The 26,440-nt window shown below is 43.7% G+C and overlaps 1 protein-coding gene across 3 annotated transcripts in view; it reads left to right on the top strand.

Annotated features, from left to right (window-relative positions):
• LOC104049943 (ceramide synthase 4) overlaps window positions 1-26,231 on the top strand; it is a 48,426-nt gene extending 22,195 nt beyond the window's left edge. For 2 of the 3 annotated variants that reach the window (XM_064469506.1, XM_064469507.1), the window contains 10 exons: window positions 4-177; window positions 7,616-7,733; window positions 10,345-10,463; window positions 12,385-12,442; window positions 14,918-14,968; window positions 18,638-18,730; window positions 19,585-19,713; window positions 19,987-20,093; window positions 20,516-20,672; window positions 24,286-26,231. In XM_064469506.1, the coding sequence (XP_064325576.1) occupies window positions 4-177; window positions 7,616-7,733; window positions 10,345-10,463; window positions 12,385-12,442; window positions 14,918-14,968; window positions 18,638-18,730; window positions 19,585-19,713; window positions 19,987-20,093; window positions 20,516-20,672; window positions 24,286-24,477 (1,198 nt within the window). In that variant the 3' untranslated portion in view covers window positions 24,478-26,231. The remainder of the gene's footprint in view (window positions 1-3; window positions 178-7,615; window positions 7,734-10,344; window positions 10,464-12,384; window positions 12,443-14,917; window positions 14,969-18,637; window positions 18,731-19,584; window positions 19,714-19,986; window positions 20,094-20,515; window positions 20,673-24,285) is intronic. The other variant, XM_064469508.1, reaches the window with a different exon arrangement.
• The last annotated feature ends 209 nt before the right edge of the window (window positions 26,232-26,440 follow it).

The following is a 26,440-nucleotide window of genomic DNA, read 5'->3' on the forward strand; positions in this document are numbered from 1 at the left end:
CAGGATGGCACGCTCTCTGAATGAGTGGCTGTGGCAGCATGAGTTCTGGCTGCCCCCAGGGATCACCTGGGAGGACATGCAAGAGTCTGAAGATGTCCATTACCCTCAGCCTCGTGATCTCCTGCTCAGTATCCCTTTTGCATTAATCTTGATTGTCATTCGATGTGCCTTTGAAAGGTAAGTTATTTAGTACTGTTTGGGGTTTTTTAGGGATAATGTTGGCAGTTTGGGTCCAAAAGCTGGCTTTATTGTCTGTGCCAGTGCATGACTGAAGAGGTCCACAGAAGCTCCAAGTCATAAAGTCTGCTGAGGTACATTTTTCAGCTCTTTCTTTAGACCTGTACTGGCTAAAGAAGTGTGGTGAATATAGAACACAAACCCTACCCTTAAGGTCTAATCATAAGTGATGTGACTTCCTACACTTAAAACAGGTAGACCCTAGATGAGGTTTATGCTTGTGTTTTAGAAGGCAGACACGCTGTTTTGTGTTCTGTTGCACATTACTTGCTGTCTCTGGGTTGAGTGTGGCAGAAATCATGTTTAGACTACCCAAATACAGTTAAGTCTCCTTTATCTTGGGTAATGGGGATCTGGGGTATCACATCTGACAGGCAAGCCTGAATAAGATGCATTAGATTGGGCTGAGTCATCTGACCTCAGAATCAGCACTGCATAGCCGCATGAATGTGTGTGTTTCACTGTCGGCTGCTCTGGGTTCAGGAGTATCATTTCCAGTGTGTCATCTGCAGTGCACATAGAGATATTTGTAGCTGCTTCTTTCTGGCCAGAGCCATTTGAGTGTTTTGCATATTACTCTTCAGCACAGATGATTTGGGGCTTATGGCAAGGGCATAGCTAGAAATCCTGCAGGCTTCTTTGACTCTGAGTTTCATAAAGGTCCTGAGCTGGTGCTGTTGCTCTGTACAGTTTAGTCAATAGTCATCGTGGTCTGCAACACATGGTTTGCTGGTGGATAACTAATATCCACCATAGTGTCAGCCATTGTCAAGACTGCAGAGTAAGTCCCCTTTTGTGATTTTGAATACTCTTCAAAGTGGTCTTTGCTGGACTGAAAAATCCCTGTTCCTAGTTACTGATCAAAGAAGTGATCTTTTGTTTAGTCAAATCTACAGTGGTTTTAGGCTTAGAAAGAGGGGAAAAAGACAATTAAAATGTTTTTGTTATCTTTTAAAAAAAAGTGGCTGCACAAGAAAATGGAAGCAGACCTCTGTAGGCTAGAAAGATGTTTCTTCTCCAGATTCTATGTGATACAAGGACAGCTTGGAAGAGTTTCTAGAAGTTGAAATGATTCAGAGCTCTGCTGTAATAATGTTTTTTTTAAATAAACAACAAATTATAGCCAGTATTTTTACGTAAAAACAAATGCATAAATGATTCTTTAAATGATCATTTAATGGTTATACAAAATCAGAATCCAAATCTCTTCTTTGTAAACAATACATTTAGTGTGCATTCCATAAATCCCACAGATTTTACCCTGTGCTTTCCTGGGGACATAGGTGTCTCTGTTACCTCCAGTGATGTGGGAACCAGGGCGCTGTGGGTAACCATTAAAACACAAGTGACTCAGGTTTCTTTCTTGCTGATCTGCAAGACATGGCTGGATGCAGCACTCCTACCAGGCACTGTCAGTCGGTGACTTGGACACATCTGCAGTGTGAAGCTGGAGATTAGCCCTTATGTCCTGCATTGATTAGGACTGTCCAATTCTAGGCTCCCCAGCATAAGACATGAACAGGAAGAATAAGGAGCCAAACTCTTCTCAGTGGTGCCCAGTGACAGGACAACAGGCAGTGGGCACAAACGGAAATGTGTGATATTCCTCCTGAACATAAGAAAATGCTTTTTTACTGTGAGGGTGGTCAAACATTGGAACAGGTTCCCCAGCGGGGGAGTGGAGTCTCCATCTGTGGAGGTACTTGAAACACAGCTGGGCACAGCCCTCCACAGCCTGCTGTAGCTGACCCTGCTTGAGCAGCAGAGGTGGGCTGGATGGTCTCCAGAGGTCCCTTCAGCATCCATTCTGTGCTTCTGCAACTCTGTGCCTTTATTCCTTTTCCTCCTGCCACACTGCTCCTAGTCAATCTAAATATCTTTTCCATCTGCTTTAAGATGCTGATGGCCAGGTAAAAAGATTTTTTTTCCTTTCCCATCCAAGCGCTGCCTCAGCTGGGAGAGTTTCCCCAGGCCTGGTCCTACTCATTAATTTTAAAGCTGTTTTGATTCACAAACTTCATTAAATAAAATCTTCTTGTCACACCCTTAAAAAAAGATAATATCACAAGCCCATTTTACGGGCCCAGGAAACCTATAATCATACGACTATATTACCTATGCGAATTACAAGCCACTGTTCTGAGCTATATTCTTGTTTGTCCTAATTCTCTGCAGTCATTTATTTCAGCATGACATTTTCGCATTCTCAATCATTACTGTTTCACATTCAGTTCATCCTGGAGAAGAAAGCTTCCCCTAGTGAATGGGAGGTATGAATTCAGTCCTCTGTTGCTCCGTTACCTTGTATGTACAGCGGCGCTAGCCCTATTTAAAATAATTTGTACAAAGTGTGAGAATTGCAGACTGAAAGTATGTGTGTGTTATCTCTCATTCTCTGTGTAGATGGCCTTGACTTTGTAGCTTTGTGTATCTGGTCTGTGGGTCAAAATGAGTGCCTGTAACTAGTGTACAAGTTTGGGTTTGGTGGCTTTAGCTTGGTCTCTGGCAATTTATTCTACCTTGCAACTATCTATTACTTGCAGCTGTGCATCAGGTGCAAAGCAGTTTTTTCTCTAGATATGGTCTGTGTTCCTGGTGGTGCCTGCTCTGGGATTTCAGAAGTGCTGTAATGTGTTCATGTCATTTATCTGTGTCAGAACTCCAGGAAAATACTAAGAGGCAGGAGAAGCCCAGAGGATTTTCTGCAATCCCTCATTCAGCAACTGCATCAGCCACCATGTTTGGCCGATGGTTGCATCTTCTCGGTTTGGAGATTAAACCTGTGAAAGGCCCCACTTCCTCAAACATGGGTTTTCCTCTCCTTGGCACCTGCTGGCTGAACTGGAAAAGACTGAGCCAGCGACATCCTTTTAACAGCCAGTTATTCTGTGGATTAGGTGGTGGCTGTGGGAAGAGGACATGTGGCAGCTGGGTGGGGCCTGGGAGAGCTGAGGAGGTTGTGGGTGCTGCCCTGGGGGGGAAGAAACAGCTCACGCTCCAGTGAAGCAACCCTTCTGGGAGCCAGTTTGCTCTGAGGAAGGTGGGAAAACGGGGCATTCAGTGCAGGAGAGCAGAAAGTTTGTTACCACTGCAGTGCTCCTAGTCTTTGCCACAGTACCGAAGCAGGTGCTGGGGGAGGTAGGTAATGATGTCTAGACAAAAGAGAGGACCTGGAGGTTGGGAACCTCTCCCCTTCCTTTGATATTTCCAGATTGTGCTTGTGAGTAGGAGATGTGTCCTGCACCCGTAACTTGGAGCCTGATTTTAAGCACCTGTATACCTTAGCAGAACTTTTCCCCTGACACACGCCCGCAAGCGGGGATGTCAGCTTCTCTTCTAGTTCTGTAATGTTTGAGACCCTGTTCCATAAAAATCAAATTCTTGGAGTGCTATGATTATGAAGGAATCACAGCTTCTATCACAGTGTTTCTTGCCTGTACGGTTATGAAAATGTGGAAACTGAAGTGCTTTGAGGTACAGTAAAGCAGAAAGCCAAAAAACCAGAATTTACATCCAATTTAATAATCTGCTTTTGGACTTGACTACTGATTTTTGGATGTTGGGGATCTGAAAGCCAATGTAAGTGAATTTGAATCTAAATAGTTCCCAAATTGCAGTAGAGATGGATTTTAGTCAGAAAGATGAGGTCTCCTCGTAGGAGAGTTGTGACAGTACGTGAGCCATGTGTTGTACATTAAAAGAAAGGGATACTGTTGATCTGGAGGGAACAGATACTTGAACTCAGAACCAGAAGAAAGATAGAAGAGGACACTCTTTTCAAGTATTTTATTTTGAAATGTATCTTTCTGAAATTCATTTTGCACAGAGACTTTTGTTGTTGATCAATAATCAGGAAGTATCTGAAAACAGCTTCCTGTTAGGTCCTGTGGGCAGGTTTGTTGTGCAAAGATGTGGGACACATTGGAGTATTTAATTGAAACCTGTGAACTGACTTGACTCAGATTGGACAGTAGCACTTGTAGTGACTTGAGATCTTGTATCAAATGGAACAGTTTCACTTCAACATGAAGCACTGTCCTGTAAGCAAGAGAAGGTAGAGACCGTTCTGGGAGCGCAGGGATAGCGCTCCGCCAAAGGAAAGCATGAGGCTAAAAGAGAATGTGCATTTCAAAGAATAGAAATTCTGTTTGCTGCTGTCACTGGTTCTGCATTTCTTAGTACTAGAAGATATTTGCCAAGTGGCACCACCCAAGTGGCACCCTTATAAATTCAAAAACATTGGTGGGAGGGAAAAAAACCCAAACGCCCCCAAAGTTAAATTATCTCTTGTAGCTCACGCTAACTCTGAACGCCTCTGCAGAAGGTGTGTAGCCCTCTTTTGCAAGGTGGGGGAGTATCAATTTATGCCCCTTCATGATTAATCCATTTAGTTTCAACTTCAGCAGGTTTTGCACAAGACAGTTTGTTCTTTGATGATTACTGAATAAAATGCCTTACTGTGAACTTTCATGGGTAAATCATGAAGTGAGAAATCTCACTGATGAAGAAGTAGGCTTGAGGTGAGAATCATCTCACTGACTGTGTCTTGCCTTACCTATCTGTGGAGGGTAGTACAGTTTAGTCCTCAGACTTTCCCCTTCTGTATTCCAGAGAGTTGATAAACTGCCATGATGAGACCATCCCTGCAACTGAGATGATGAATCTGTGATGTTGAAATCAGTACAAGCATCATCCACTTAGGGTTGTGCCTGGAACAAGATTTAACTGAACACTGAGTCAGAGCATACATCCAACATGTACAAACGTCCCTTAGGAAGTATTTCAGGCCTTGATTTCCCAATGATGTTCATGAAAGTAGGATTGGTCCCATAATTCATGGTTAAACTGAAAACCTCAACAACAAAGTAATTGCAACTTCAGTTAATTACACCCTGTCTTCATCAGCTGCAACTGCCTTGTTTCTGTTATAGTAAGATTTTATGCCATGACCATAACAAACCAGCAGGAAAGAGAGGACAGGGATTAAACTGAAATCAGTCAGGATAATTTAAGTAGTTTTTCAGTAAAAAACTTGTTGGCAAGCTGCCCTGACACCTGGCAGAAACCTTCTCTTTCCTTTTAACGTGTCTGGAAAATTTCAGACCTTTCAGTTCCCAATGTGGACTGATAAGAAGCTGCAGTAAGGTTCTTCTTCAGCAACAGAACTTGATTACATCTACCTCTTCACAGGAGCTTGTATTGAATTACTTACCTTTAAAAAAGAAAGATCAGGTCCACTTCAAGGAACCGCTTAATATAAGAACCAAGACCTAGTGCAGAGCTTAAGGTAAATGTTTTCTCAATTTCAGTATAGTCACGGATATCATTGAAATACTGTGTCATTGTTCTTAGCACAGGACCTGTTGGTCCTATGTCACTGTTAACCCTTTTGATATTAAACAAATCATAAGATGTAATTAAAACATTACTAAACAGCAATCTGAGCTAAAAACCAAAATTCCCAATGATGGCTATATTCCTCTGGCATCCAGCAGTCTGCCGCTCTCAGCAATGCCAGGTTGTTGCTGAATTTCACTGAACCTAATCAACACTCACACATAGCTTTTGTGATAACTATGTGCCTTCTTGGGAAGTAGCTAGGAAGCACACTTACCCCTTCTCTCATGGTAGAAACGTATCTTGTTCATTGGCCTTTGTACATCTTTGTGCCTGTAGCCAGTGATGCCAAAGGAATTTCCCAGGCATGATGAAAAAGAACAACTCATATTTAGAGTATTTATCTATTCTGTGTTTTATGCCTTAATGTAATGGAAGTTACAACATTCCGTAGGTAGGTGGTCTTTTTATAAAATTTCTTTTGATACTTGTTAATTAAATCAAGAAACAGGTTCTTGAAAAGAAAACTTCCAAAAGACCCTTCTGGAAGGGTGCTTGATCTAGAATAGTCCCCAAGCACATGCACATATGGCGTATAAGCTGTATGGCTAGAAGAGACCACAGGCAACCACACCATATATATCCCACACTGTTTTTAAGTAAAACATCTATAAACACCTACACAGTGAAGTAGTTTCAGCAGCTTTTTTTGCTGCAAAGTAAAAAAAAAGAAAAAAAAAAAAAGGAAAGAAAAAAGAAATCTTGTTCCGTGTCTGAATCACTAGGGATAACCGATCAGGGGACCTGCCTGAACAGCATGAAGGCATGAAGACTGACCAGGCAGAGCAGGCTCAACACCGATTTACAGTTGATAACCCAATAACTGTCAGGCAACTGTTAGCACCTTAAGCAAAAGACTTTTACTCCAAAATATGGAGATAAGGTTTTCCAGAGATTTTGCGTGTTCAGTGTTTAGCAACAGTGCTGAAAAGTGCTTCTAGGCAGACAGTTTGCTCATTTCTCTACTGAGACTAATTGGATGCCGGTGTAAGTGTGTAAAAGGTAACAATTAGTAAGGAACAACTAATTCTTCGGAAATTCATGGAGGGTGCAGTTAATTTGGGCCTTTTTTTTAAACATGGATTTGCCAAGTTTCCTGTTTGTGCAGTGTCGGTGCAGGACCTCACTTCACACCACTGATGAGGCTGTTCCCTACTGCTGAGGGAGAGTGTTTGTAGTAGAGGAGGTGAATTGTTGAGCACAGCAGTTCTGTGCCCAGTTTTGTTACCCCTTGATAAGTGTTTTGTATTTATGCAGATTTTTTCTTTGCATTGTTTCACTGTGAAGGTCTGAAGATGCACAGCTAGCGTAAGCATCTACTCCTTGTGACTAGGCTTCTAGTTGCTGTGTCCTTATTTTACAACTAATGATTGATTTGCCTTAGGAAAAATGAAGGTAAGTTACTCCAGTAAAGACCAAGTGGCCTCCTGTTTCAGCAGGACATTACTTCTGCATTAATACCACACATCTGGTAGAGCCTCCCTCTTGATCCTGACCCAATTCCTTAGTTGAAGTGGATGCCATCTATGTTCAGTATTCTAGATCGAGCGGTGAAAAACATTTAGGCCATATCATCAATGTGGTACTCTACATAATCTGCAGGCAAGCCTAAGACCAACGATAGGTCTCATGGTGCTCTGCAAGCCTGGGCTTTGTGCCACAATCCCGGACACTCAAGCACAGTGGATGGAGAAGCCAAAAAGCAGGATATAGCATTTCTGAACCTCCGGTAATTTTGGATATTAATGCACAGAACTGAGGACAGTAGAATACAAGTCCCTCTGTTAGTGCTGTAACTTTTTGCTGTAAGGGTTTTTTTCTTCTCGGTGTCTTTATCTATCTTATCTGCTTGACACGATACTTGAGCCTAGGTTCAAAATGTTGGAGGCAGCCGTTACATACTACATCATGCCTCAACAGTGGTGCAATATCAGAGATCACTGTTCTATTTTTGGCTGAACCTTTATCTTTTCTTTTGCAGAGCCATAGCCCTGCCCCTCAGTAGCAAGCTGGGTGTGAGAGACAAGCAGAGACCAAAAGCTCAGCCCAATCCCATGCTGGAAACGTTCTACAGTACACGCTGCAAGAACCCTGAAGAGGTGAGTCCTTTCTTCCTTTGCTTTCCTCTAGATTTAGCCCCTGTGTCTTTAGCCAAATAAAATCAAATTTGGAATCCTGAAGTTTGGTAATGCCACTCATATTTGGAAGCTCAACAAAGCAGCAGGAACCACTACAGCACTGGCCACCTGACACCAGCCGGCCACAGGGGTCGTTCTGCAAATGCCATCAGCTATCGGTTCTGCTTTCAACATGTGGGAGTAGCAGCTTTCTATAGGCAGCATTCAAAAAAATTGAATCCCAAACTTCTATGGACAGGAAACTGTTCTCCCAAAGGAAACAATGACACCTCCCGTTCTCTCTTGTGTTTGCCTTATACACGGCACAAACTGAGACACAGGAGGTCCTGTCTGAACATCAGGAAACACTTTCTTATTGTGAGGGTGACCAGGCACCAGAACAGGTTGCCCAGAGAGGCTGTTGAATCTCCATCCTTGATGAAAAGCCATCTGGACATGGTCCTGGCCAACCAACTCCAGGTAGCTCTATTTGAGCAGGGGTGTTGGACCAGGTGACCGCCAGAGGTCCCTTCCCACTCCAGCCATTCTGTAGTTCTGTGATGGCTTCTTTTTGTATATTAGCAAATCCTGGTCACATCAACTGCCTTGAACTGACTCCCATGTTGCTAGTCCTTGCAGCCCAGCAGTGTGGATCGCTTGGTGCTCCTTTTTCTGGGGTGGGTCATTCTGTTGCTGTGTAATCCATGAATTTGAGATTGGCCTTTCAGGAAGCCAGCTGAAGTCTTGGCTGTCATCACAGAGGTTGTAAGGAGTGTCAGAGAACTGCAACACAAATGGTGGGTAGTTTTCCTGTGAGAGATAAAAAGAGTGATCTTGAAGAACCTGGCAGGATAATCCAGAGTTACAGTGGCAGCTGCTGAGGGGAAAAAGCATTGGCAGGATTGTGACTTGTTTATTAGTATTAGGATTTAACTTGGCAAGTGAAGTCCCTGGATGCTACCCCTGCGGTAGGGAAAGGAATCAGATTTTCTTTCAGCTCCTTTTTGCAGGCTTTCTTGGCCTTGAGACAATAGCTATTAAACCTTACTAAGGATGTATAAGCATGGGACTGGGGTTCCAGTCCCAAAGGGTGGTCCTAGTGTGAATATTTTGCTGCCTCGACCAGGCTGTTGTGGTATGGTTTGTAGTGCAGTGGGGCAGGTGGAACTCCAGGACATTCAGTGCCAGGTTAAAAGTAAAAGAATGGAGGCTAAAATAAAAATGCATATATTCACCTGGGTTGCACAGCCAGCCTTTCTCCCCAGCGGTGGGAAGGAGTTCTCAGGAACACTTGCCAGTATGATGGTCCCTGACCTTCCTCTTGCCTGTCTGTCTGTGAAATCCACACATTTCTCAGTAAAACTACTCCTGTTGTAGAGATCTAACCCAAGGCCTGGCTTTGCAAGCAGGATTTCCTCACAGCTATCCCTGCAGCCACATTGTACTGAAGCCAGCACTTTTATCCCAGAGAATCTGTGATACTGTAGCATATCCTCACCACAAGCTCCTGACAGCAGTATGACACGGAGCAAGAACAGTGCAGCTGGCGGCTGCCTTGCTCTCTCTGTTCACCAGTTACACCTCAGCCAGTCTTCTAGCTTCCTCCCTCTTCCATGAGCTCTCAGACACCTGTTTATGAGTCAGCTTTTACTTGTCTAATACAAGCTGAGATTTTGCTGTTGTCAGCAGCCTTCTCCTTGGGAGGAATTCCGCATTGTGGAGCAGTTGGAGAACATAAATCAGTGTCTCCATTTGTCTCCACCACAAGAACAGAAGTCACTAAGAGTGGAAAGAAGCACATCTGAAAATGGGTAATGAACATACTTTCGTACAACATGCTCGGACTATGTAAGTCACTCACATGATACCATTAATGATACCATTACATTCCATGAAAAACTATTGGTTTACTTTAAAAATAAGGCTATCCTTGGTGACACGTCCAGAAGGAATATAAAACATTACAAACATTTTTTGCATCACATGCCAAACTCTTAAGAGCCTAAGGACAAGAAGGAAGGTAATTGCAGGATTTCTGTGGGTAATCTATTGAAAAATTATCCCTAACAGGTTTACCACAACAGGAGAATATCCGGTAGGAAAATGGTGTTGCTTCTGCTCTTGACGTCAGTCAGGTTATTGACTGATACTGCTGAAATGCTGAAAGGCATGGCAAGATTCGGTGCAGAACTTTAAAAATTATTTAAGCTGCAGTAAATCTTCCTTGGTGTGACAGATTTAAGGGACTTGGTCCCTGAAGACAAGGTAAGGAAGTGACTCAACAACAAACTCCTGTGAAGAGATGAGACTAGAGTTTGAAAGTTCAAACTGGAGAAGTTCACATTAAAAATTTAAAGTTTCAACATTTAGCATTAATAACCAGTTGCTTACAAGGGGAATGGAAAGATTTTCTACTGTTTGAGGTCTTTACACTAAGAACAGTCAGCTCTCTGAAAGATGCCTTACCCTGGACAGATTTGAGTTTGCCAGGAGCTTCCAGCTGGGCTCTGTGGTAGGTCAGGCGAGATGCCCACATTGCCCCTTCTCACCTTTGAACCTGGATCTGAACCCTGCTGCCTCACCTGTTTTCCAGGGTGAGCTGATCAGTTTAGCCAAACAGTGCGACCTGCCAGTGAGGAAGGTGGAGAGGTGGTTCCGGCACCGGAGGAACACAGACCGACCCAGCCTGTCGAAGAAGTTTTGCGAGGCCTGGTGAGCAGGAGCACAAGCCATGAGCAGCAGGGGCCTTTCGCCAGAGCTGAGCTCACTGCCTCCCCGCCTGACCCCCTATGCAGAGAGCATCCTGGGTCTTCCCTGTCCCACCCAATTCTTCTGCAACTCTCTGCTGCTTCTCTGTTACTGAAACATTCCTTGCTTTTCCCTTTTATTTTCACTCCCTTTTACTCCTGTCTCACCTTTATTCCTTATAGGGCTTCTGTTTCTGAATTTGTAAGACTGGCATTCTGCTTTGAAACACAACTGTACCTGAAAAACTCCCTACTGTTTTGCATTTTACTGCTTCTTGCTGCTTTGCTCCTGTTTCAGTGCCTCCAAAAATACAGCTTTTCTCTTGCCTTTCCCATGACTTCCTTTTGCCTCACTGCAAGCTGGTTCCTTCTGCTGCATCTTTTCTGCAACTGTTCTGCATGCTGTTGCTTTCAAAAGTCACAGGCAGTGGGCTAGATTGTATCTGCTGTTAGTTGACTTCAGCACCCTGAAAGTCAAAAACCAGCACCCTTTTATAGTGGCAGAAAAAGAGGCCTATGTGAAAGCTTGTGTTTTCCAAAGAGCAAAACTATTCTTGGAAACAGCAGTGTGGAAATCCTGCTTATTATGTGGAGGCACAAAATAAATCTCATGTCAGCCGGTTTTGTGAATGTTAGTCTTCACTAAGCTTTCCACAGAAAAGGAGGATTCTCCTGAGCTTGGTTTAAATACCTTGCTTATGAGTAGCTGCTCTGCTGTTCATGGGAGGAAGGAGGTTCTCCCAGGAAAGCCACAGAAATGAAAGAAATAATTAAATAACTGCAGTGCTATTCATCTGTCTAAAAGTGTGTATCCATAGGGTAGGAGTCAACTTTGAGGTAATCACCTCATGCTCTGTTTAGCATTCAACCTCTGATTCAAAACCCCTGCCTAAAAACCCTAATTGAAAAAGAAAAAAAAGGATATGTATTATTTATTTATAATATTTCTGATAGTTGCAGTTAGAAATATTTACAAAAATCTGTAGACAAGGAGTTGTAAAGCAACCATGCTTAATCTGTTTCCATCAAGATGAAATCTAAGTTCTCCCTGCGCTCAGCTGACTTGCAGTAAGTAGTACCAGTAAATAGTAAACAGTAAATACTTTCTGACTCAACTCACTGAGGATGGTGTCCTTCCACCTGCCCTCTATCACCATTTGCAGTCTGTAGAAAGAATGTCTTTCTGAGGTGATGTAGCATCTTTGTACAGTTTATGTCTGTCTGGAAGCTCCTGGGGGTTTGTTTCATTGACAGGTGGAGTCTCTCTCCCTCAAAATGTAGTTATAGGACTGGATTAGACAGTTTTACTCCTTCGAAGATTTCCTGTGTTTAGTTTATTAACAATTTGTTTATTCTCTTGGGGTGAAATTCCCCTCATTCCTTACTATATGTGTGTATATTCAGTGTAACTTGCCTCTGTCCACTGCACCTGGAAAACAGTTCATATATACTTCAGTGTGGGTTTAATGCAGGTAAATCATTATCAGCTCCCAACTGAGACCAAACATGACAGTAATTAATTACTTTACATGATAATGAATTTAGCACCTCTAATATCCAGAAGCCTAGAGGAGAGATTGGCATTGTTTGACTTACCCATGCATCTGCTAGGGCTGGGAAGGTTTGGGATGATTATCTGGGTGAATTTAATCAGCAGGATTCTTTTATTTTCTGCCATCTCTAAAGCAGAAGAATTGCTCTTTGTGTAGACTGTTGAATGTGCTAGTGACATGCAAAGAGCCACTCCTGTTACGATCTGGGCAAACCTTGAACATATTAATGTATGTCTTTGCCTTAATAGTGTCATTCTTTGAACTTGTACCCAGAATTGCAGCTTGGTGGTTAATGAATGGGATTCTAACATACTTCGTTTTGTTTGTTTGTAGCTGGAGGTTTACATTTTACATCATTTCTTTCTTCATGGGACTTGCTGTCCTGCACGATGTGAGTATGAGTACACAAGCAGTGCCACCTGCTGTTCTACCTAGCCAGTGCCTGCAAGAATGGCAGATTTTGTTGTCTAACACGCCCTTTCAGACCTTCTTACAGAGGTTTTCCCACCAGGTTAGTGTGCATCCTCTGCACAGCACACTTAAGAGACCACAAACATATTGGACCATGCTTATTTTAAAAACTCCAGCTCAGAACCAAGACGTTTCCTCTTCTTCTGGCAAAGGAGAAGACAATTGGGATTGTGTAAAAATAGATTTCTGTGGGGTAGGAGATGGAACACTTACCTGAGATGGAAGCTGCAGGGCATGTTTGTGTGCTGTATCCCATACCTGTTTAAGGTAAAAAACTCAAGCTTCCCTTAGAGCATGGACTGCAATTTAATAATTTTATTTATTAATTTTCTTTTCCTTACCCAAGGTGTGATTGGTTCAGGCTCATGCCTCTGCCTTTTCTCTGATTTAATAAATAATGAGTTCTCTTGATACAAATGGAACTGCCTCAAGAGGCAGAAGAGGCAACAGAAGCCATGCACATGCTCTAATCACTGAGCTGTGGTCACTAAGCTGGGACTATGGTCATCCTCTGGCTGTGTTTTAAAGGCTTCCCTGGCTCTTTTGCTGAATCCAGTTCCCTATTCGAGCTTTACAAAAGTCTTCTACAACAGGACATTCTGAGGGGTTAAGTAATGGAAAACCTGCAGATCCCAAGGCAGCAGGCACAAACTATGCTTGTAACTTCTCATTATTGTAACAAGTGAAGAACTTTTGACTTGCACTGAGTTTCAAGTCAGCATTTAAGGGACTCTAGGAGAGTAAGGATTACAGGATGAGCTAGCAGAGGAGTGAAGGTATCTAAATCCCAACTGCAGTGTTTTGTGGATCTGTAGATGAAGGCTATTCTTTGAGGCCAGCTATGAAAGTTTGGTATGGGTGACCTGCGTAGCATAGTACAAGAGCCCTGTGGCAACAGAAGGGGTAAGATCTTGTTCTGCATGTTATCCGACCTAGTTTCAGGTAATGAAAGATCACCTTCACTTGTAGTGAAAGTCTTTTCTTTATTCAGTACATATCTTCCAATTTTCACAAAAAAAGGAGGCCTCTATCCTAAGGACAGTGCGTCCAGATCCTGGAGCAAACAGTATGTTATTCTGTTATCTAAAATGATACCAAAATGACTACATTAAAAAGAAAAACAAAGAATTAAGGTGATAGGGCATATTTGCATGTGACATTTCCTGACTTTTGCATGGTTACTTTGTAATCGGAGTAGTATTTTGAGATGCATTTGTTTTTGTGAAACACCCTTATTTCTGTAGAAAAAAACCCAAATGTTTAAATTCTATATTAGTAGCTTTAGACTAGTGGCAAAAAACTCTGCCCCCTGAGTCAGTGAAATAGCACACGTAGCAATGGAAAGTTGTTTCACAGTAGGCCACCAGAAAACAGCCTTACTTGCTGAAAGTAGAGGAATGATGAAATTCAGGGATCTGGGGTTCCTTTCTAGTTTAGGTAACGTGGTGTGCCGTAGGTGTTTCAGAGTTCTTGCTTTGTCCTCTCTGATTCTGTATCACACATCTCTCCTGGTTTGTACCTGTATTTGCTGTAAATCCGGCTCCCAGCCAGCAGGAGGCTGTGTCTGCTCTTAATTATCACTGCTCATAAAAGTGCCACTGCTTCCCTTCCGTATTGCTCACACACCAGCAGGTGCTCAGTGAGAGAACAAGTGTTGCCTTCTTGCTCTTAGCTCTGATACCTGGAGCCTTGCAGGACTGTTAGTGAAAATCACCCTTAGAGATGTGGCACAGATTATGTTCTATCACTGTAGGCTCTAGGACATGGTTGCTCTGATCAAATCTGGGCACAGCAAAGCGGCAGCATGCTGGAGGAACTTTTGGGGACTTTAGTTGCCATGTTTCTAAGAGTTTCTAAGCTGCCAAGTTCTAAACCACCTATTTTATATGAATTGTGAACAAAGTACAATCTTTTCAGAGGTTCATTACTTAACAGACTGCAGCATGATCCTCACCATTAGAGGAAAAACCATGTTCCTGACACACAAGTTTTCAGCCTTCTTACCATGTTTAAGTGTTGTTGTCCAAACCAAAGGGATGCTTAATGAAATACTTGTAAGAATATTTTAATACATTCAAAACATAACCACCACCACCCCAAAGTTGTAGAAGGCATCAACAAGTTGGTAGAAATCTTCCCTGAGCTATTTTATTTGGAACTGGGCTAAACAGCATGTGAAATTTCAGTGCAATAGCTACAAATTGGCAATGCCACAAGCAACTGCAAGTTCTTGTAGTGGCAATCTCTTGGCAACTGAATTCCAGACAGTGTGACTAGCTCTGCCTGTAATATAACACAGCAAAGTCTGTAGTAGTAACAAGCTAAAGGAGTTGGAAAGTTTATAAGAAAAGAATTCCTCTTGCATTCTCACATTCATGTTGCATTTTCTTTCCAGAAGCCTTGGTTTTGGGACCACAGAGAGTGCTGGACTGGATATCCACAACAGGTCAGCTGTGCAAGGTGGAAAAATGCCATTATAAATCATGAATTGTCTTTCGATCTTTTGAAAATCAGGTGTATTAGTGACAAAAGACAGGGCACTGAATTAAATTCAGACTCACAGGCCTTAAGAATTCAAAGCCAGATCCTTGTCACAGGAGAATATCTTTGTATCTGGTGTAATCTAAACACAATAGAGAATGAGTCAGGAAAGCAGGAGGAGACTGCAGAAATAATGGGAAAGTGAGAATTCTGACCAGGTGAGCCAAGAAACTGAAAAATGGGAATGCTCCAAGGTTGTTTAGTTCATAGAAGAGGTTGAGGCCAGAGAAGGACATGTTGCCTGAGAAGTGAAGGCTTCAGTGGACAGTATCTAGAGCAGAGGACATGCTCTCAGTGCTATCTACTTTCAGCTATACTGAAGAATCATGCCCACAGTGCTTCCCAAGGAGTTCATTTCCCAGTAGAACTGGCCATATGGCCAGTAGCGATACAGCATCATTCCCATTAAGTTTGGAGGATGCTCTCTTACAGTTTTACAGTGTTTTTTCACAACAGCACTGTGAGAAGCTGTCCAGGGGGTTGGAAAGCGTACATCTCTTATCAGCCCAGACCAGAATAACCTCAGTGAAAATTGCCAGCTAGGCACAAAATCTGCTCCTTGTTCATCAACACAAGGAGCAAAGATAGCAATCAAAAGCCAGGTACTTTTTTGCCCAGCTGCCTCCCTTGCTATTCCTACTCCTATAACTTGAGAAGTTGAAAGACTTAGAAAGGGGCTTCACCCACTGAACACAGGAGCTCTTGCCTGCTCTGCATTTCCCCTTATGTTTTTCTGTACTCTGAATTCTCTAGAGAAGATGGCTATTGTCTGTCCTATAGCAGGAGCTTTCCTGTATCACACCTGTGGGTGCCAGAGCAGACATAGTAGAGAGTGCTATATTTCGTTAAAGTGAAAAATCTGATTCCAGTTTTGGAAGAGGTTCCTCTGTCCTATGAGAGCAGCTGGTAAGTGTTTCTATCAGGATAGTAATCTCCTGTATTATCATGCAGGGAGCCCCCATGCACAGGATTTTACAGTACTAGAATTTCCTGGGTAGGAAATAAAATCTTTCATTAATTGAAGAGGAGGCTGAAGGAAACTTGACCCCAGTACCAAGATAAAGTGAAGACTACCTATGTTCCAGGGCTTTTTGGTCTGGCAGTCAAAGTTAGAGCAAGACCCCATGACCATACATCGAGGTTGCAGACTCATAAAGGGAAATGTAATGCACAGTTTTAGCAGTGTGAGCCACAGGAAAAATAACAGAACGAATGAGTGAAGAATGAGGTAGTATCTCTCAAGCCAAGTCTCCAAACAATCCACTGTTGCTCAAAGGCAGAAATTTTAGGGGCAAACCTGTAGTTCAGTGTGGAAGTCAAACTGTACAAACAGGTGGTGCTTGAATAGGAATTTAAGACTAAAAGGATCACTCAGGTCCTTGCGGCCTGTTCCATACATTTGGAGTACATTTTCAAAAACGATCCAAGGCATCGTAACAGCACACTGGGGTGGGCTGACCGTGGCTGGCCGCCGTGTGCTCACCAAGCTGCTCTGTCTCCCCCCTTCTCAACTGGACCTGTGAGAGAAAACACAATGAAGGGCTCGTGGGTCAAGGTAAGGACAGGGTGATCAGTTACCAATTTCCATCACAGGCAAACCAGACTTGTCTTGGGGAAATTAGTCTAATTTGTTGCCAATCAAATCAGAGTAGGATAATGAGAAATAACAAATCTAAAAACATCTTCCCCCCACTCCTCCCTTCTTTCTGGGCTCAACTTCCCTCCTGGCTTCTCTACCTCCTCCCCTCGAGAGGCTCAGGGGGTCAGCAAACGGGGGTTGGGGTCAGCTCATCACACGTTGTCTGTGCCAATCCTCCCTCTTCACACTCTTCACCTGCTCCAGAGTGGGGTCCCACCCAAAGGAGACAGTCTTCCACAAACCTCTCCACCATGGCTCCTTTTCATGGGGTGCAGTCCTTCAGGAATGGACTGCTCCAGCGTGGGTCCCCCGTGAGGCTGCAGGTCCTCACAGGAGCCTGCTCCAGCACGGCTCTCCATGGGGTCACAGCCTCCTTTGGGCATCCACCTGTTCCAGCGTGGGGTCCCCCATGGGCTGCAGCTGGATATGTGCAGGGGAATCTCTGGTCCAGCGCCTAGAGCACCTCCTCCCGTCCTCCTTCACTGACCATGGTAGCTGCAAGGGCTGTTTCTCCCACCTATTCTCACTGCTCTCTCCCAGCTCCTATTGTGCAGCAGTTTTTGCCCCTTCTTAAATATGTTATCCCAGAGGCGCTACCACCGTCACTGATGGGCTCAGTTTTGGCCAGCAGTGGGTCCATCTTGGAGCCGTCTGGAACTGGCTCTGTCAGGCATGGGACAGCTTCTGGCATCTTCTCACAAAAGCCATGCCTGCATCCCCCCGGCTCCAAAATGTTGCCACACAAACCCAGTACGCACACTTTCCAACATCAGTAACAAACAGAAACACCCAAAACCAGGGCTAATAATGCCCCACTGGCAAACAACAAGAAAGGTCAAGGACAATCCCATGTATTAGTGGGAACAAAGAATGTATTAAACACAACGTGTACTAAACAGACCATGCCCTGTGGTACAGACAATGATAAATGCCAATTCCCCTAAATAATCATATCTGTGGGGGGAAAAAGTTCCCTTCTGGTCCAGAGCTCCTGTTTGGATAACCTCCAGAGTGTGAACAGCACATACCAGGCTGGGAGATGTTAATATCCCCCCCTGGCAGCAGCAGTGCATCCAGCTGTACGTGCTCTTGTGGCCAATCACTGGTGCTACAAAGGAAAACAAACTAAAATCTATGAAGGCCATAAATCAATACTTTGGGTGGAGAAAGCCCCAAAAAATTGATATTTGGAGCTCCATACTCCATGATTCTTTGGAAATGAATCCTTGGAATGATTCTTTGGAAATTAACTCTTTGGAGTTGCAAAGCCCCTTTAGTCATAGTCTTTTTTTTTTTTTTTAATCAAATATGTTCAGGTTTAAGGAGGCCATACAGTGCAACAACAGCAGAAAATTATTGTTAAATAGCAGATATCTTGCTGAGTAGGTATATGCTTTTAGTTTTCCAGCTGTAAAATCCCAGAAAAATTACCCACAAGAATACAGATTACTGTTCACACTGGGATTGCACTTTCCCCCTATTAGTTTGATTAAACTGAAAAACCTGTGATAGAGTACAATGTGTCTGGAGCATCTCCTTGAACTGTAAAAAGGGAATGATTTATTCAGCTGCTACTTATCTGTTTCACCATAGTGAAATGGTTTACATAGTTTTTAAAGCTCTGTACTGACTGCTTGGGAATCTGCACAGTGCTGAAAAAAATCCTAAAAATATTCAGGTCTTCCTGGTGGTTCCCTAAATGTTCCACATAGTGCAGCAAAGTGGAATGTGCCCTGCTATTCGCTTTTTCCTCAGCACAGATGACATTTAGTAAGTATCCACATTGTTCAATTGAAGTATTTCGCCCTGAAGCTGCAAGAACAAGTTTTGTTGGTTTGGTTGTCTGGTATTCTTTTGCCTAGGAAGGAGTCTTCACTTCCAGCCCTTGTTCTATGTTATCTGATGGGTATTTCACTGTCTCTCCCTCTCTCACAGCCTCTCCAACCCTCCCTGTTCTGGTACTACCTGCTGGAGCTCTCCTTCTACTGGTCCCTGGTCTTCACCCTGCCCTTTGATGTGAAGAGGAAGGTGGGTGGCAGCCTTAGGGAAGAATCAAGCACAAACAGGACTCAAGCGGAACACTCAGGAGAGTGATCTCCAAGAGCACGTGTATAGTGCTAGTCTGAGGTTTTGAGGGACTCTGTCCTTGCTCATTCCCAGGAATTTCCCAGTCGCTGGCTTCCCTCTCCTCTGGGAAGTGGAGAACACAAACCCTGGCGTACAAAGGAGCAAACTACTGCAGAGTTCTCAATCCAGACTTAAAATCCAAACTTAAAAATTTCTCTCTGGGACTCTTCTAGGCTGCACTTATCATAGAGACAGGAAAAGAGATGATTCTCTGCCAGTTAAGCTGCACGTGCTCCTAGATGCCAGCGCCCCAATAGACAGGGTGCTGCGTGATTTTGTAGGCATACACGTGCATTGAGGCTGCAAATATACCCTTATAAGTAGAGAGTGGTTGTGAGTCTCCGTAAGCGAGCCTGGGGCTGTGAGATGATTGTGCACACAGGTAGGAGGGCACAGGGGCACAGAGCAGGGATTATATGGGCACTGCTTTGTGCCTCTATGTTGAATTTTTGTGGAATCATTGGCTCTTCTGCCTTCTGATTTGCACCATCATCAGACCATTACTGGTGGAGTGAGAGAGTGTTCTTTGTTGTGAGATCCTCAACTTTTGCCATACACTCTTCATTCCTGGGTCTCTTGGTTGCCTACATTTCTAGAATGTGTTTGGTAAAAGAGTTATGTGGGTAAGACCTTACAGTGGGGGGTTTCTTAGTCATTGGGTACAGAGATTTCATTGCTAGCTGCAGGAGGCATGCTTTAACCAGGGCAGAAGGTGCATTATGTGTTTTATTCTCTGCTGTCCCCTTTCTCATCAGGACTTCAAGGAGCAGATAGTCCATCATGCTGCAACCATCTTCCTGATCAGTTTTTCATACTGTGCCAACTACATCCGCATTGGGTCTCTGGTGATGGTGATTCATGATGCCTCCGACTGCTTCCTAGAGGTGAGCTCCACAGCTCGCATGCCAGGCAAAGCCTAGTTAGCAATGGTGCTCTTCAGCCAAAGGGTGTCTTTTGATCTAGCACAGTATGGGCCAAGCTTTGTGGTGTTTCACAGATAACTCAGTAGTGATCTCCTGACCCAGCCTAGGGTACCCTGCAGAGAAGAGGCGTGATTGCCTGCATGCAGATTGTATCATATCTGGCTCATTAGCCTCCTGGAGCATGTGCAGATGTGCTGTCTTGGCCTGCTGTTTTATTGTTCTTTCTCCTTCCAGCCGACTAAGATATTCAATTACATGAAGTGGAAAAAAACTTGTGACAGCCTCTTTATGATCTTCTCAGCTGTTTTCCTCATCAGCCGCCTGGTCATTTTCCCCTACACGTGAGTCTGCTGCAGTAAAGGGAAATGGAAAAGCTGCCTTCTGAGAGACAGGATAATTCAGCTGGGTGCTGAGTCTTTTGCTGCAGCCTTTGCTTTTCAGTCCTTGAGTGTATGTCCCTGTCCTTTGCATAGGCTTCAGTGCCACATGGCTGTTGCACCTGCCTTGGGGTAAACTAGGGTGAACAGCATTGGACTTCATAGAGTAGTCTTAAAGTCCTGAGATGTACTGCAGAGGAGGAGTTTTTGGCTTATGGCTCTACTCTGCTTATTTCTGGTGGGGAACTGAGAGTTGGCTCACATGTGGTATATGTAAGAAGGAGATGACTGATCTGAAACTTCCCCAGTGACTAGAGTTTTCTGGGGCTTAATTACAGCCCTACTAAAACCACGCTTTCTTTTCACTGCAATTCCCTCTCTTGCAGAGTGCTCTATAACACCTACTATTACTCCATGGAGATATTCCAACCCTTCTTTGGATACTACTTCATGAATGCTCTCCTGATAACCCTGCAGCTGCTCCATGTCTTCTGGTCCTGCCTAATTATTCACATGGTCTACAAGTTCATCCTCCAGGGCACGGTATGGATCAGTGTGTAGTCCCCTGTACATCACATGGGGAGGGAGGGTCTGCCTAGACCATGTGGGAGCACAGGGGTTCATCTGGGATGGATTCCTTCTTGCCCTAGTGAAATTACACATGCACATTCCTAACAGTGAAGTGAAAGGAACACTCAGTATTATTAAGGAAAGTTGACAAAAACAAAAAAACAAGTGAAATTTTAATGAATGACTACGATGTTGGGTCCACTTCTGATGCATGTATTCAAGAAAAGTGTGTATTGGACTCCAGGGGAGATCTCCACGAACAAAGCCACGAACTCCAGGCACCTGGAGTTAGGATCCCAACACTTGGTCCAGTATGATTTGCATTTATAACAAAACTAAGAAATCAAGGCAGGGAAAGCTGTTGTAATTGGTGGGGCCAGCGCAAAAGTGCTTCCCTTATAGTACAGGATATTTAATTGCAGTGTTACTGAGGTCACAGAATCAGAATGGCTGAGGTGGAAGGAACCTCTGGAAGTCTTGTCCATATTCCCTGGCTCAAGCATTGTCACCTAGACTAGATTGCTCATGACCATGTCTAGGTAGCTTTTGAATGTCTCTAAGGACAGAGACTCCACAACCTGTCTGGGCACCCTGTGCCAGTGCTTGGTCACCCTCTCAGTAAAGAAGTGTTTCCTGATGTTCTGAGGGAGCCGCCTGTGCTTCAGTGTGTGCCCGTTGCCGCTTGTGTCCCTGGGCACTGCTGAGAAGAGTCTGACTCCGTCTTCTTCACACCCTCCCTTCAGGTGTTTATATACATCGGTAACATCCCCCTGAGCCTTTCTTCCCCAGGCTGAACAGTCCCAGCTCTCTCGGCCTTTCCTCATATGTGAGGCGTTCCTGTCCCTTCATCATCTTTGCAGTCCTTTGCTGCGCTCCCTCCAGTACATCCGTCCATGTCTCTCTTGCACGGAGGAGCCCAGAACGAGACACAGCACTCCAGCTGTGGCCTCACTGTGCTGAGTAGAGGGAAGGATCACCTCCCTCGACCTGCTGGCAACAATCCTCCTAATGCAGGCCAGGAAGGGCAAGGGCATAGTGCTGACTCATGTTCAACTTGGTGTCTGCCAGGACCTCCAGGTTTTTCTTAAAAAAGCTACTTAGCCCCCAGCATGTACTTGTGCCCAGGGTTGTTCCTCCCCAGGTGCAGGGCTTTGCATTTCTCTTTGTTGAACTTCACAAGGTTCCTGTCAGCCCACTTCTCCAGCCTGTCAAGGTCCTTCTGGATGGCAGCATGATCCTCTGGCATATCAGCCACTCCTCCCAGCTTTGTGTCTTCAGCAAACTTGCTTACGGTACAGTCTGCCCGATCATCCAGATAATTAATACACGTTTTGTATGGATTGTATTACAGTGCTGTAGATGTCTACAGAGTAGCTATTTCTGTCTAAACGAGCTGTCTGGACTCTTTTTGTAGCAGAAAACAGGCATGCCCAAAGCATAATTTATTCAGGATTGTACGCAGGTGTGCTGTTCATCCCTATCAGTCATAGAGCACCCCTAGATGAATGTCTGAGATGTAGCTGTATAAGCTTCAGTGAAATGCGTCCCACGGTTTCTGACCATAGACTGTGGTATTTGCTGTGAGACCAAACTGCTGCTCAGCATGGAGTTCTTCCCAAAGCCAAAGGCGTGACCTAATGGCATTAGATTGGTCACATGCCAAGGACACAGTCCAAGAGTACACCTTATGAGAATTGACCTCATAGCCCAGGATGAGTTGTTTTGTTAGCATCCAACTGGAGAATTCTCTTATGGGAACTGAGACCAAGCATTAAAGGCTCTTCATCCATATTGTCCCCATTTTCTTTATCTGCCTTCCCTTAAGGTAGCACAGAGTGAATGACTTGCAAATTAGGAAACAGAAACTTCACACAGGGCAGAAAATGAAGATGCAGCTGAAGGCCCCCTTTTATTCTTTTTGTAATTCTAGTGTGGACTGAATTACCTTTGCATTTACTACAATGTAAAATGATGAGGTAATAAATAGCCTTATTAGAAAGGAATGAACCGTCAGGGAGAAAAGTACTGAAGCATATCCAGAATTTTTCCTATTTTAGCTAAAAATCATCTGCCACATTTGATGCAAAAATATGTTTGAGAGCTTTCTGTATTGAGCAGTGAACAGCAAAGACAAATTGTCCTAAAAAAGATCTGTTTCAATGATGATATTTAGTAGCCCAAAGTAAGATCAGCAAAAATACAGGATGTTCTTCCCTTTTTGAGAGCCATGAAATTCTCACTCCAGTCAGAAGTTCACATTCTTCTCATGGGCCTTTCTGATCTCCACAGTTTTCCTCTCTGGCTACAGGACTATCTGCACCACTTTCTCACATCATGTCCCCTAATCCCCAGTAATTAGAACTCAGTCTAAATCCTGAAGTACAAGTTTCATTCCCTCATACGGGCAACCTCAGATATACATTGTAATTCATGCAGCTGTACAGTTCCTTTGCGAATCTTGCTAGGTTTAAGGCCTCAGCCACATTCTATGGCCGTGAATGGATAAACTCAGGACTATTGATTACTATTCGTCCTTATGCTGCAGATCAAGACTCCTGCCAATTCCAGATTGACATGAGGTCCAGGTTGTTCACAGAAGATAGCATCTCCTACCCGTATTGTCCTTGGAGGCAGTTTGCATTCAGTGCAAGTTTAGATTCTTACAAATCCTGTCGGCGTTTGGGTGTAGAGATCTCTAGAAAGAGCATCAGACCAAATAGACTTCTTAATATGATCCAAGAGATATCCCCAGAAGAACAGACTAAATGGAGACTACGGGTGTCCGTGCAGCAGCTGACACACCCCTGGGCAGATCCCAGAGCTCGGGTCACAGAAGGGATTTGCTGCTTTCCCTCAGAGCACTCTGTCCAACAAGGAGTGTGACAGCATGAATTTGTCCCCAATTTTGGTATGTTGTATTGCAGAGTAGAAACAGCCTGGGAAGCCAGCAAGTCCTAGGCTGTCATTTTATCACATTGTTTCTTCTTTGTCTTCCTGTCAAAGCAATGAATTAAATATTTACAAAAGTGGATTACAGATCTCTCAGTCGATAGCAAGAGGAAAAAACCTGAACATAAAACTGAATGTAATGAGTTGAGTAGCTTTGTGTTGAGCTATTGGTTTGGTTGAAAGCATATGTCCAAAGCAGTGTGCTCAACCTGCCGTCACCCAGGCCATGTGTGGTCAGAAGCTATCTCCTTGTCCCTTTTGGAAAATGTAAAAGAGCTTGATTAACTGCCTCCCCCCAGCCTTCTTCCACACGCTGATGCCCAAAGTGGATTTCCTCAGTCTCACACAGTTGTCCTCAGTCCTGAGCATTTGTGGTTTGGTGCTGCTTCTCTACCTGTACAGTGATTCCTAAAGTTTATCGGGATCACAGCTAGGATTCCACTGAGGCTGAAATCAAAGAGTCAGAGAAAATCTGTTTCCAAAGGTGATGTAAAAGCTGAAAGGACATGATAGAACTCTGTGTGCCAAAGGCAAGGGGCTGAAGTACCAGATGAATGTTTAGCCTGTGGCTCAGCCAGCACCGCTTCTTGTGCAGACCTCTATGTTTGTATTGCTTCTCATTCACATTTTCCCGTAGATGGAGAAGGACATGAGAAGTGACACGGAAGAAAGTGACAAGGATGAAGAAAAAGAAAAGATAAAGGAAAAGGAGAAAAATGGGATCACATATTTCAGCAATGTCACAAGCAACAATTACATCCAGAGGAATGGGTCTGATCCCCTAAGCAACAGAACCCACCTCACCAATGGCCATCTCAAGGAAAGATAGCTACTGTTCGCGTGCTTCTGATCTGGTCCTTAACGAATCCAGCCCACCGTCTTTAGAAACAGTTTTGCTCATTGTATAGATAAAATGGAGTGCGATTGCAGTATCATAGTTGAATTCCTGCTTCCCATAAACAGAAGTGTTTATAATCAGTGATATTTGACGGGAGTTTTTGGTCTTTCTTCAGTAAAAGCTTACTATAGGTTGTAGCCTTGAAGTTGAAGCAGATAGAAAGGGATCAACGTGCTTTGACTTGTATTAGACTGTACTGTAGTTGTTGTTAAATGTGTTAATCTTGAAAAATACTTTTAAAAAAAAGCAGATAAACTCTGTCAATGTCAAGTCTTCACCACCTAATGTTGTTTGGTAGGAATCTGTTTAGCATTGATCAGCCTCTGGAGGCCCTGGCCCCTTGCCAGTAATGATTATGGCTAACAGGCATGAGACTAAATCTTAATATGGGGACACCCCTTTTGGGAAGACAGGCGCCCCATACACATCCAGAAAATTAAAACTGAGCATAGCGGAATGAAAGCTTTGGAAAGACGTAAGAGAAAACATTTTCCGCTCAGAGGAAATGCTTCTGTGTGCCACGTGATGAGTTTTGTAATGGTATGGATCTCAGTCCCTTCTGTTGTCATCATTATTGCCATAAAGGCGGGGAACTCCAAAGCCCAGTTTAGGGAGAGTACCCACCCGAATCAGTTGGAAGAGCTGGAAAATCCAGGAAGCTGTCTCTCAACTGTCAGTTAATTCTTTAAACCTGTTTGGAAGGAAATACAGTCAGAAGAAGGGATGTGACAAGACACTAGGTAATCTAGAAGACAACACTGATTAAGTGCTCCTGTTTTCACCTAGTGTGATTGGCACAGTGGGAAATGTTTACAGAGTCAGCTTGTGGCAAGAAGGGAATACATTTCCCCTATCCTCAGAGGAAAATGGATCCAGAGAAGATCTGCTGAACCTTATGGAATAATGCTTTAACATGGTCTTCTAACTCTAGGGCCTTTGCCTAGATGTATCAAGAATAGCAAGTTTAGAGCAGTAGTCCATGAAGTCATGATGCAGTTCTGCTTCAGTTTGATTAGATGTCCTATATCTTATATCCTGGGTAGTCTTAGACTTTGGATTCTGTAATCCTTTAAAAGAGTTAAATTAGTTATGACATGGTTTTCTGTTTTATAGATCAATTAATCTATGAAACCAAAGTATTTACACATCCACTGTAATGAGTGCAGGGACTTAGACTGCCAAGGCCATGCAAACACTTCCCTATATGTGCCCAGTAAGGGCCAGTCCTAACTGGGGGGAGGACATGGACCAAGGAAATGCCTGATTTGAGGAGATGGTACACATGGTTAAAATTAAAAGGCGAGTGACGGCACAGAAGGACAAGAGGGTTTTCAGCAATCCACCCAGTATGTGCTCATCTTAGGTTTCAGTCAAAATACATTGGATAATTTTGGAGGGGAAAAAGTAGTTCCATCCCGGGTGATTCCAGGGCAGCAACACGCTCTGGAAGGAGAGCATCTGTTCCTGCAACGCCATTTAAATTTGTATTTGCTGAAGATAGTTTGCCTCCAAAACCTTGAGCGAATTTGAAGTCTGAAGTACCTGTTCTGGATACTGCCATGTTTCTTTAATCTGAGTATACAGCCTTGCCACTCTTCTGCAAATGATGTGTTCAGGAGGGATGGTTATATATCATTTTGTACTACTGAATGTAAATGTTCTTTATAAATTACTTTTGAAAGGTTTGATTATCTGTGCTCTTTTCTTCTACTTCAACTAGCAGGAGGTAACCTGGCTAGTTGTGCATATAGGTGGAGGAGGGAGACACGTATGGGTGCCATTGCCAAGGTTGATACACATGCAGCATGCATGGAGGTGATGTTGCAAACCTGGGACCTGCAGCCACACTGGGCCATGCCAGTAGAGAACTGCAGCTGCCTGATTTGTCCCCTAC

Source organism: Phalacrocorax carbo, chromosome 19 (assembly GCF_963921805.1).
Source record: "Phalacrocorax carbo chromosome 19, bPhaCar2.1, whole genome shotgun sequence".
NCBI classification, from domain to species: domain Eukaryota; kingdom Metazoa; phylum Chordata; class Aves; order Suliformes; family Phalacrocoracidae; genus Phalacrocorax; species Phalacrocorax carbo.